Raw genomic sequence first — 12858 nt, 5'->3', positions numbered from 1 at the left:
TCCCGAAGCATTTTTTTTTTTTCTTTCTTTCCACTTTTTTACTTCCCTTACCCCTTTCTTGTTATACCGGCATCAGGCAGCACAGCCTTATAATGGAAAGCCCACATGTAAATCAGGTTCCTAGATGCCAACTTCTATTTAAGCCTAAATAAACTGTTTTTTTTAAATATAAATCATTTTTAATTGATACTTTAGTTTAACATAAAGCATTTTACGATACGTTAAAAAAATCCTCGAAGCATAAGACAATGATGGATGTTGCAAAAATTTCACAAAATCGCAAATGATAAAATTTTAGTAGTACAAGTTTGTCAAATGTCGCAAATTTGCGAAAAATTACACGATCTGGCAACACTGTCACCATTACGCATAAGTCTCAAGGTTTATTAAAGAACCAAATCTTCAAATACAATATAACTATTTAAAATTAGTTTAATAATTTATTAGATTTCTCTTTATCTCTTTATATTTCTCTTAATTTAAGTTTAATTACTTATTTATTTTAATTTTTAGCTATCTTATTTATTTTTTCTTTTGTTTTTCAGTTTTCTATAGGGCTCTGGCACTTCTAATTTTATAAATTAAGCCCTATATGAGAATGATATATACATAAATATACATCTGATCAAAACTGCACAGATGAGTGACAAAATGAAAATATATACTTTTGCTGAAAAATACAGTTCAATTTTAAGTAAAAAAAATGCTTTTCATTTTTAAGTAAGGAAAATACATAATTCCTTTTTTTAAAAAAACCTTAAACCCCATAGCCAAATAGCACAACCAATACTGCAATACCTAATAAAACAAATTAGTTGAATGCTGCAGAAACAGGAGATCAACATCAGCAGGCCAAAAGTGAAACACTTGTTAAATAAGATCAGGATTGGGCAAAATGGATTTAAAAAAAAAAAAAAAAATGGAAAACTTTGAAGTTATTTATGAACATGTCTTTCTTGCTGAAGAATTCATATTCATTAACTAATCTTCATTTTTTCGAAATTCTCACTTGTTTAGTAAATTTTAGGTAACTTAAAAATTTTTTAACTTAGCTGAAGAAAAAATCCAAATTGAAACAAGTCAAATTTAAAGTCCCCAGCCTAGCTCTTGAAAAGACCAGAAACTACTGTAATATACTTAATGAAGTTTAAAGGAACAATGGTTTCTGAAACAGTATATATCTTCTAGATATGATTGTTCCAAATTATTTGGAAACACCATATCCATTTCCAGCTTATCTCTTATTGAATAAATATTCTTGTATGTTTAAATTAATCTTGTGCATTTAAATTAAAGTTATTAATTAATTAACAATTCCATTTTTTGTATGGAGGGGGGAAAATAATCTAAACAGAAAATAAAACATAAGAAAAGTCATTTTGTACCAAGGAAAAAATATTTAATACTGAAAAGTAATAAAACATTTTAAAAGACTTTTCATTTTTATTATTTGAGATACGTGTCCAAAATAGTAACAAATACAGCTTTTAGTTATCACAATATTTAAAAATAAAATCTCGTTATTGCCACAAGTAAAGGATTTAAAATTTTGAAAGAAATTTAAACAAACTGAATATAGTAATTTTTATAAATAACATTTTTACGGCATTAGTTCTATTCTTTCTTGAAGTTTTATTAGTGCCCCAGTGCATTTCTTATAATGGGGTCTTGTAATTTTATATTTAGTCACATACGATCAAGAATATTGCGATAGTTAAAAAAGACTCTTTTTCTTTTTACTTTCCAATGCACTTAAAATCTGCTTTAACTTACTTTTTGCAACTATAAAGCAATTTTGTAAGCAGCAGCTCTAATAAATAACCTCTGCTATGATCACCTAACATGTGGAGTTCATCAATCACTAACACACCTATAAGGAATGGGAAATAAATTAAATGTCTAAAAAGAGTATAATGATAAATATATTATTTAATTAGTCACATTGATTAGAGCAGTCATTTTTAAAGATTGAAAATAATTATTAAAATATTTTGGTTCTTTTAAATTAACATATATTTTCACTCACTAAAAGGAACAGTTATAGTGAAAACTGCATATTATTATTATATTCTGATCTTTTCACATTTATACTGTAATAAGATCTACAATTGAAAAATTCTTAATCTTGTGTTTTTTACTATTATTATTTCTGCTGAAGTGGCCTTTGTGGGCTTTCATTAATATTGAACAAATTCTAAGAAACTTTTAAAATAAAAATCTTTATACAGTACAAAGTCTGTAATCTGGACTCGTCGGGACTTCGGCAATTCCGGATTATAGATCATCAATTTAAACGAACTGGTAAGATGGCATGCAGAAATTATACAATTAAAAATATGAAACCATAATTTATGAAATAAAGAGCAATTATGATCTAGAGGGTATCAAAATTTAGAAAAAAAAAAAGCTTAATATTTATTTGTTTACCTTATTAAACATTTCTTTCAATGTAAGTTGTTTAAGTTGCTTCATTTTTTGTGCTAATACTTTCTCTTTAATTCTATAAATAGACATAATTTCTTATTCAGTTACAAAGTTCCATTGTTCAAGTCCTGTAATTGCTGTGTCGAGAATACTGACTAACTTGTCAATCGAATTTTTTTCACTTTCAATAACATCTGTCACTTTCTTCACTATCAGTTCTGGTATTTTCTGGATCTAGAACCATACTACAGATTTCACCGGCCGTTAATTGATTGATGATTGGGGCATTGTTGTTGCAATGAAAAACTTCTGTTATATCATCTTCATTTATTACCGCTTCTCCACATTTCTTTACAAAATCCAATAACTGGAAAATTTCACCTTTAGTTTGCGACGTCCGAAAACCTTCAAATTCGCGGCTATCATTTCCATTGTCCTCACCATGAAATATGGTAGCTGGCCATAAATTATGTCAAGCACTTTTTGAATGTACATGGAGACACATCCTCCCATGATCTTGCAATGCTCAACACAGCAGATTTTTTGCTAAAAATTTTCAAAAAGTCTTGAATAGTCTTGCCATTGTTCAAGAAAGTTAACATAGATTTTAAAAATGCTATTTTATATTTGCATTTCAGCACGTGCACTATTCCCATATCCATAGGCTGAATGATAGACGTACAATTGGAGGGAAGAATAATACGGATACATTATCTTTTACTAAAACTTTAAGTGAAGTATGCGCCAGACAGTTGTCAACAATCAGGACTATTTTTGAGTCATCAGGTAAGCCAACCGAATTCAAATGTCGCCGAGCCTCAGGTATAAAATGATTTTCAAACTAATCATTCATCAATGATTGTGTCATCCATGCTCTTTTATTTGCGCGATATATAACAGGGAAAATCATTATTTCTTTAAATGTTCGAGGTCGTGCATGATTTCTGATTACGAAAAGTTTGCACTTGCACACTTCTGCAGCATTTGAGTATGCTAAAATTGTTAGTCTCGCTTTGGAATCTTTGACACCAGTTAGATCTGTTTCTGTGACACCAGTTAGATCTGTTTCTGTGACACCAGTTAGATCTGTTTCTGTAGAGGTTGCCAAGGTATTTCGTGGTACATATAGCCAGAAAAGACCAGTTTCATCAGCATTGTAAATTTATTCTGGAGATAACTGTGCACTAGTAATGAGTTCAATGAATTCATCTACAAATTGTTCAGCAGCTTCAGTATCAGCTGAAGCTTTTTAACCTGAAATTTTTAATTGTCTTATACCATGGAGATTTTTAAATTTGGTTAACCAACCTCTTCAATATGTGCACTCAGTGTTTCATTTCTTCATGAAATATTTTGGCTTGAACCATTAGCATCGGACCCGTCAATGGCACGGCCTCGCTGCTACGCTGTCTGACCCATTCAATCATCACTTTGTCATGACCGTCACTTTTAGTATAACGAACCCTTTTTCTGTTATTCATTGCGATTGGGGTGTCAGAATCCACAAAAAATTCAAAAAGTTTCTTTTTCTTTTTGCTTATGTAATATACAGTTGACTTTCTAATGTCATACTCCTCGCATAATTTTCAGACGGATATGCCTTTATCCACTTTTTGCAGCAATTCCACTTTTTGTTTGATGGACGTGCTTTCACTTTGTAGATCCTTTGGCAGCTCCAGAATTGGAAACTCTTTTTGACATAATCAAAAGTTCAAGCTTAATTTTTATAAAATTGCTCTAACAGTCTGCAAAAAATAATAAACCGGATCCAATTAGAAGAACATGCATGCATAAATGCACTACGCACATGCATAAACACATTACACGCATGTGTAAAGCATACTGAAAGAAAATAAGTTTGTGGCTATGAGGTCCGGATTATAGATCATTCTGGATAATGGACGTTAGGATTACGGACTTTGTACTGTATTATGTTGTTCATTTACATTACATACAATAAGAATACTGGAGTGAAATATGTTTTAAACTATGCTGGTGGAAGTATGGTTGAAAATTCGAAGAGTTGGCTCTTCGCATACCCTTCTAGTTTCCTGTTTGGATTAAAGGCCTTTCTTACATTAGTCTGGATATTTTTATGCTTAAAGATGTTTGTATCATAATGTAAAAAATATCTAACTGCTAAGAGAAATAACACAAAATTTAACTAAGCCATGTGAAACAATTTACTGTTCTGAAACAAGCACTTAATGTTGTGTTAGTTATCCTTCCAATAAATACTGAGACTTTTCTATGTCACACATTATATACTATACAGTCAAAAGTCGTTGATCCAGACACCCATAATCCGGAATGATCTATAATCTGGACCTCAAAGCTACAAACTTTCTGCGCATGCGTCAACGCATAATGCATTCATGCATGCGCATAGGCGTGCATAAAACTTTTACGCATGCACATAATACATTTACGCATGTGCGTTTAATGTATAACGGACGGTATTAGCTAAGCTAAAATTATCTATTTCAGTTAATTTTGCAGATTACGTTGTTCCTTAATCTTCGAATTGGATCCGGCTTATTATTTTTTGCAGACTGTTAGAGCAATTTTATAAAGGTAAGCTTGAACTTTCGATTATGTCAAATAGAATTTCCTATGCTGGAGCTGCCAAAGGATCTGCAAAGCGAAAGCATGTTTCGATATCCATTAAACAAAAAGTGGAACTGCTGCAAAAAATGGATAAAGGCATGAAGAAAGTGACAGAGAGGTGATTTGTTTCTCTAACCATTCCGAAATCTGTTTATCAATTTCACGCTGCTCTGCGGAAGAGGGGGAAAACGTTGTGACGCGCAATGAACTGGAAGTTGATCTGTCAGCACTATCCTCATCTTCAGGGCAGATGTTTTTATTTTATTCAGCTTATAATTCCTCACTAAATGTAGTGTTTCATCTCAATGTACTACAATATAATTTAAATCAATTTCTTCATCATTATAAATATCACAAATACACATCGAATAGTTTTCTGGTTGCAATTTTCTAATTTTGATTATGCGTAATCCTTTACGCATGCGCGCGTTGAAAGAAATCTTTAATAAAATAAACAAATAAATATTAAGCTTTTTTTTTGTAAATTTTGATAAACTTTAGATCATAACTGCTCTTTATTTCATAAATTACGGTTTCATATTTTTAATTTTATAATTTCTGTATGCCATCTTACCAGATTTAAACTGATGATCTATAATCCGGAAAAACCGATAATCCGGAATCACCGAAGTCCCGACGAGTCCGGATTAAAGACTTTTGACTGTACATATATATATATTGGGCCATATAAAAAGTCTCACATGGTTTCTTTGGCACATTTTTTAACAAAAATTTTCTTTATTGAATATCAGTTTTAATCAAGTACATAGTGACCATTGTTTTCTATGACCTTTTACCACTTTTCAGATAGCTTCATAATTCCATCAGTGTAGGACTGTGGTTTATCATCGAAAAACTTGGCCAAGTGATTTTCAGCAGTGCTTCGTTCGGCCAATTTTTTACCATCAAAAGAGTTTTAAAGAGACCGAAACAAATGGTAATCAGGTGGTGCAAGGTCTGGGCTATGTGGTGGATGCATTAGAACCTACCAACCAAGTTCCGTTAATTTGTTCTGAATCATCAAAGATGTGGGTGGATGCACATAGTGATAATGGAACACAAGTCCCTTTCTGTTAGCCAATTCTGCTCGCTCATTCTGGATTGCTTTGTTCAAACAGTCAAGTTGTGCACAGTACAGGACCGAATTGATGGTTTGACTAGGTTGCAGCAGCTCATAATGGACAATTTCCTTCCAATCCCGCCAACACTCAGCATATACTTGTTTGGCGAAAATACAGGCTCTGAAGTCATTTATGGAGGGTCACCAGCCTTTGACCATGATCACTTGCGTTTGATATTCTCGTATTTCATCCATTTTTTATTGGTTGTAATGATTCCCTTCAGAAATGGTTCAATTTTGTTGCATTTCACTGATGGTAATTCGGTGAATCAAATTTCTTCACGTTAATTCATGTGACACTCAAACATCGAGCTTCTTTTTGTAGCCTGCTCTTTTCAAATGATTCCAAACTGTCATGTGTTAGATGTTTAGTGCCTCCACTATTTCCTGACAGCTCGTGACCCGGTTTTGTTCTAACAGTTGCAAAATTCCATCAACTTTTTGAGTGACTGGCCGACCAGAGTGAGGTGCATCTTTGACACCAAAATTTCCAGAACGGAATCAAGCAAACCACTCCTGGGTCCTTCGTTCCCTCACAGCATTCTCACTGTATACTTCACAAATTTTTTGGCATGTTTTTGCTGCATTTCTACCTTTATTATAGTAAAAAAGCATTACATAGAGTATTTCTTCAAATATTTTACTCATTTTCAAATCAATATAACTTTTTACACAAGCAACGAATTAAATAACTACCTTCACAAACAATGGAAGCTGAATGTCATCTCTTAAGCACATGTTTGTTTAAGACAGTCGGGTGAGTGTTGCTGGATGTATAGGCATCAACACCATCTGATACATTCTACTGAATTTATATTAGGAGATAATACAATCAATATTTCTTTAGTAAATAAATATATATTAGTATAGATAGATAGTACACAAATAAGGATATATATTAGTATAGATAGATAGATTAATAGTAGATAAACAAATAAATAAATTACAATAAGGTGCTGATGAGTAATTATGAGATAAAACCAGATGTATAAACAAAAAGTTACTGAAAAATCTTAAATTTTGTAAGTTAAAAAATGGTAATTAACACATGCAAGTGAGAACTGAGAATTTGACGAAAAGCATGCAAAATACATCTACAAAGAGTGACCAATACTGATTCTGATTCTAAGCTTTCAAACTTGAGGACAATGTTTTCTGAAACATTATCTCGTAGACCATCCTAATAAAATATGTGTTCTCTCTCTCTCTCTAAAATAAAAAGGATGTAAATAAAAGGAAGGAAATTCGGCCTATTTATCTAACCCTATTAATAATAGAAATTAAGGTAAAATAGTTTTCAATCAAAGTCAATAAAATTAGAAAAATTTCAATGTAGATATGTGGTTGAAAAAGCAGTCTTTAAGCAAATATTTACCTAATTCTTCCAACCTTTTATTTTCTATCAGTCTGTTCACAAGATTGTTTGCTTTCTCTATGGTACAAATAGCGATATCTACTGCTGTGAAACCACCAGGAGGATGATGGGCACCCATATAACCACCAGTTACCAGACCAGCATTTTGAAACATTTCCTACATAAGATTAAGAAACTATAAAAATAACTGCAGCATGAAAAAATAATAATAATAAATGTAGCTTAAAATAAATATTCACAAATGGAAATTGATATCACTCCACATAACCTACAGCCACATTACTGCAGATAACTATTAAATAATTGCATTAAATTTAATTCCTATTTGGCTTACATCTTAGAGACAAAAAACAATTTCACTACATAATAGTTTGTTTACATAATTATCTGGCTTTAATAGTCTTATACCTGAGTTCACCATTTACTAGGTTCATTGCACAATAGTTTGCCTACATCACTATCTGGTTCTAAAAGTCTTATAACTGAGTTCATCACATACCAATTTCACTACATAACAGCCTATAAAGGCACTTCTAGAATACAGAAAAATTTCAGAATGCATATTTTTCTATTCCAACTATAAGATTCAGAGTTATAAGGCATTTTTAAGTTAAAAAATTGTGAAATCTAACTTTTCATACAATTCCTGGGTTCCTACACTTATATTTTAGAAAACCGTATACACATTTGAAAAATAATATTCAAAAAAATATCACCTCAGTACAATAAAAATTGACTTTAATTTTAAAGTTTAATATTTAGGGGCCCTACACAAGAGTGAAATGTTTGCATTTGTAAGTAAATAAAAGTAAAATATCAATTAAAGGGAAAAATCAATATTCATTGATTGAGTAATGAGCATATTTAAGTAGATTTCTACGAAAAGTATTAAACAAAAACAGTCTCCCCGCAAGAAAAAGGTAGATTATTCCCAGAAGATTATAGAATTTATATTCTAGAAGATAACAGTAGGTTTCAACATTAACACATGGCCAATACATAACATTATTCAGATAAAGACAAAAAAAAAAAAAGTTTAATGAATTTTTTGTATTAAACTCATTTTTGTAAAAATGAATTAGACAAATTCCCAATCTATATTTCCACGCATATAAAATCATCTCAGTAGATACTTATCCAATCATAATGAAATCCGATACATTTCTATGATTCAATCAGAATGAAATATGGTAAATTTCTATGTGCATTGGTTTTTAACAAGAAATGACGTAGGCAGTTAAGCAAAGATATAGCAATGCAATGCTGACAGAGCAGCAGGTTAGGGAAGAAAGAATGGCGTAGTTAATTCACCAGCGGTATTTATACCAAGTCTGTTGTAATTGTAGAGACAAGCTATGATTGGTTAATTTGAGATTGTTACATAACAAAGAATGATCTCAAATTTGGGAGAACAGATGAACTTAGGGAAAGAGCACCAAATCTAGAATAATAATTTTGAGGTCGCTAATTATTTTTAAAGCAGCTATCATATTTTGTTATATCTTACATATATATATATACATTGTTCAGAATAAGGCAAAAAATGATCTGTCTCATCTTCATGCCATAAAAGTAAAATCAGGAACTGTTTCATAGTCTTTGTCCACTTTAATTTTAGAAAAAATTATAAGATAAAAAACATAAATTTATACTTAATTGAGTTGGGAAAATGTCACTTATGCAGAATATAAATTAATAACTAACCTGCAAGTGATAGACTTTTTCTCGAACCACAGAAACAAAAGGCAAAATCATTATGGCCTTCTTCTTAGTTTCAAGAACCTTTTTCAGCATCAATATTTCAGCAACCAATGTTTTTCCTGCACTGGTGGGAGCAGAGAAAACTAAGTTATTCCCATTTAACACACTATTCATAGACAGACATTCTGCTTGCCAAGGAAACATGTTTGTAATATTATTGGATAAGTAAGCTAAAACTACAGGCTCAGGAAGATTCCAGCTCGCCAGGTCACAAAAATTTTCTAAAAGAAAAGAATTACAGACTAGAAAATTATAACTTAAGCATTTCAGAAAAAAGAAAAAAAAGTTTTAAGCCTTTTAAAAAGATATTTTTTTTCAAACTTTCTTTCAATCTCAATAGGATTAGAGCAAATTTTCTCTTCTTTTGATTTATCAATCCAAAATTACACATAGGTTATTGCAAACTATGAGGGTTGGTTTATCTGATTATAACAAAGCACTTGAAGGCTATCTGCCTAAGAAAAGAAATGCCTTCACGAAGGACTTTCTAAGGGAAACTGTTTCATATGCATGTTATACGAAGAAAAAACTACAAAATTGCCCATGTAGCCAGCCCTTCACCAGGATTCGAGCCCCCGAACCAAACTACCAGTGTTTAGCAACTTCACTGCTTGGCCACTAGTGGGCTGTGGGAGAGGGAACCATTTTGTGAAACTGCATAAATGAATATTTAAATTCAATTTTGGAATTTATTTTATTTCCCATTTTTTCCTGAATAAATTTGTTTATTTGTGTTTTTTCTTTTATTATGAACTGAAATTCAATATCTAGTTAATCTATTCAAATTTACATTGAGGAAAAAAATTCCTGAATTGACGTTCATTCTTCCAACTATTTGCAACAATGTCTTTGCACATTTAGACACAAACAGTCATAGACACTCATAGACACAAACAGGCTACGACATTTGCATTTTCATGCACATTTAATGATTGGCAGCCCATTAATGGAAAAATATACTATCTTACTATTAATTGTAACTATCATATCACTAATTAATTTAAATACAAATATATACATATTAATTAATAATATTATAGTGCAATATATACATGAAATAATAGCAAGGAAAAGACGGAGCAATGTTGATACGTAATAGCTATAAGGATAGATCGTAGATCCATAGTGCAGAGGAAGAATTCTGATTGCGTAGTATGCTAATGTTTACTTTGTGATATATAAAAAACTTGGCAGTCAAAGCAGTTTTAATTCTATCTTTATTTTCCAGTTGACGTTTGTTGCCACAATTCACTTGGCACTCTAGTCATGCCTATTACATTTTTAATATAATTGCAATAGCAAGCAAGACAGCGAAATTACATTCTAGAAGGATAGAGAGTGAAGCTGAAGTGTGTAGTTATCAGGGCTGTGGAGTTGGTAGGGAAAATGACTGACTCCGACTACTGGAATTTTGAAGACTCCGATTCGACTCCCTCATATATATATACAGTCAAAAGTCGTTAATCCGGACTCGTCGGGACTTTGATTCCGGATTATAGATCATCAGTTTAAATCTGTTAAGATGACATGCAGAAATAATAAAATTAAAAATATGAAACCATAATTTATGAAATAAAGAACAATTATCATCTAAAGGGTATCAAAATTTACAAAAAAAGCTTAATATTTATTTGTTTACTTTATTAAACATTTCTTTCAATGTAAGTTGTTTAAGTTGCTTCGTTTTATATGATAATACTTTCTCTTTAATTCTATAAACAGATATAATTTCTTCTTCAGTTCCGCTGTTGAAGTCCTATAATTGCTGTGTCAAGAATACCGCCTAATTTGTCAATCGAAATTTTTCGTTTTCAATAACCTCTGTGTCACTTTCTTCACTATCGGAAGCGAATTATAATGACGAGGAACTTGATTTAAATCATATCTAAGACGAAGAACATCGAGATGGATTACTACATTTAGTAAGGAATTATAAGCTAAATAAAATAAAAACATCTGCCCTGAAGATAAGGATAGTGCCGACAGATCAACTTCCAATCCATTGCATGCTGCGTCGTTTCCCCCCTCCCCGCCCCCGCAGAGCAGCGTGAAATTGATAAACATATTTCGGAATGATCAGATAATCAAAGGATATGCCTTTATCCATTTTTTGCAGCAATTATACTTTCTGTTTAATGGACTTCAAAACATACTTTCGCTTTGTAGATCCTTTACACATTAGTAAATATATATCAGAAATTCTATTTGACATAATCGAAAGTTCAAGCTTACTTTTATAAAATTGCTCTAACAGTCTGCAAAAAATAATAAGGCATATCCAATTCGAAGATTAAGGAACAACGCAATCTGCAACATTAACTGAATTAGATAATTTTAGCTTAGCTTATACCGTCCATTATACATTAAACGCGCACGCGTAAACGTATTATGTGCATGCGCACACGCATATTCGCAGCTGTAAAGGTCTTACGCGCATGCATCAGCACGCGTGGAATGTTTGTAGCTTTGAGGTCCGGATTATAGATCATTCCGGATTCTGGGTGTCCGAATTAACGACTTTTAACTGTATATGTAAACATATAGATATGGGTTACAGCTAATTTTTTTAATATAAAAGATGTAATAGATGCTACAGAAAAAAAAAGAAAAAAAAAAAAAAGATGACATAGCAAATTATTTATATTAATTAGCATTTATTATGAAATGGAAAAACTGGCATTAGTTATTTCTAAGAAACAGTATAGCTTCGGCAAAACCTTTGTTGGAGAGCCATAGATCCGATTTGATAAACTTCAGAGCTGAGGGAGTCTTTCCACATTAACTTGAGTAGGAGGAAGAGCTATTACTGTTAGGGCTACTTCTTTTAACTTTTCAGGATAGATTTTTATAAGTTCTAAAAGAGGTGTCTTGCAAGCGCAATCATATTTCTCTATTTCTTCAAAAGCCATGTAGAAATCTTCTTTGTATTTTTTCATTTTTATATCTAAAGGCTCCTGGTTCTTTATTTTCATTCACTTTGCCTTAGCCTTTTCAATATTATCCAAAAATATTTCTCAAAATCTAATTCACCTTTGGAAGAGAATGATAGAGACTCAATTGCAATGTCTGAAGTTTGGCTGTCCTGATTTCAGTTTTTCTAATTGTTCTGAGAATAACTTCATTTTTAATGAAAGTTCATAGATGGTTTTCTTTGCCTTTTTAATTTGTTCCTCATCCAAGAAAATTCGGTGTTTCGGATCTACATATATTGAACACAGCAAGATCTCATTGTTTAACTAACAATTAGTTTCTCTTTTCTTCATTGAAGAAATGATTCCTTTTGCAATAAACCCTCCATTTCAAAAAGAACAAACATCATAGTCGGGTTTTTTTTTTTTTTTTTTTTTTTTTTTTTTTTGTGGCTATATACGGTGTAGAAAGAAGCTTTTCCAAATCTGCAAGATCATTCCACAGTCTTTCTGTTAGTGAAACATTAGGATTATCTACATCTTCTAAAAAAGTTCTTAATTCTAAAAACCTCTTTATCTTGATCAATAATTGCTCCTTTTCCTGCTCGCTTCCTAAGAATGGCATCAATTTTGGGAGTTCTTGCTGCTGTTGCTGCTTACTT

General features: G+C 31.6%; 1 protein-coding gene across 1 annotated transcript in view; it reads right to left on the bottom strand.

Annotated features, from left to right (window-relative positions):
• PolQ (DNA polymerase theta) overlaps positions 1 to 12858 on the bottom strand; it is a 123888-nt gene that overhangs the window by 85866 nt on the left and 25164 nt on the right. Inside the window, exons 5-7 of the mRNA XM_085810254.1 lie at positions 9231 to 9508; positions 7527 to 7683; positions 1774 to 1870 (exon numbers count right to left, since the gene is read on the bottom strand). Coding sequence (XP_085666380.1) covers positions 1774 to 1870; positions 7527 to 7683; positions 9231 to 9508 — 532 coding nt within the window. The remainder of the gene's footprint in view (positions 1 to 1773; positions 1871 to 7526; positions 7684 to 9230; positions 9509 to 12858) is intronic.

The sequence above is a fragment of the Stegodyphus dumicola genome, chromosome 2, assembly GCF_044657685.1.
Source record: "Stegodyphus dumicola isolate Sdum_Otavi_A_Nest chromosome 2, ASM4465768v1".
In the NCBI taxonomy this organism is placed as follows: Eukaryota; Metazoa; Arthropoda; class Arachnida; order Araneae; family Eresidae; genus Stegodyphus; species Stegodyphus dumicola.
This window is presented reverse-complemented; position numbering and strand designations above follow the sequence as displayed.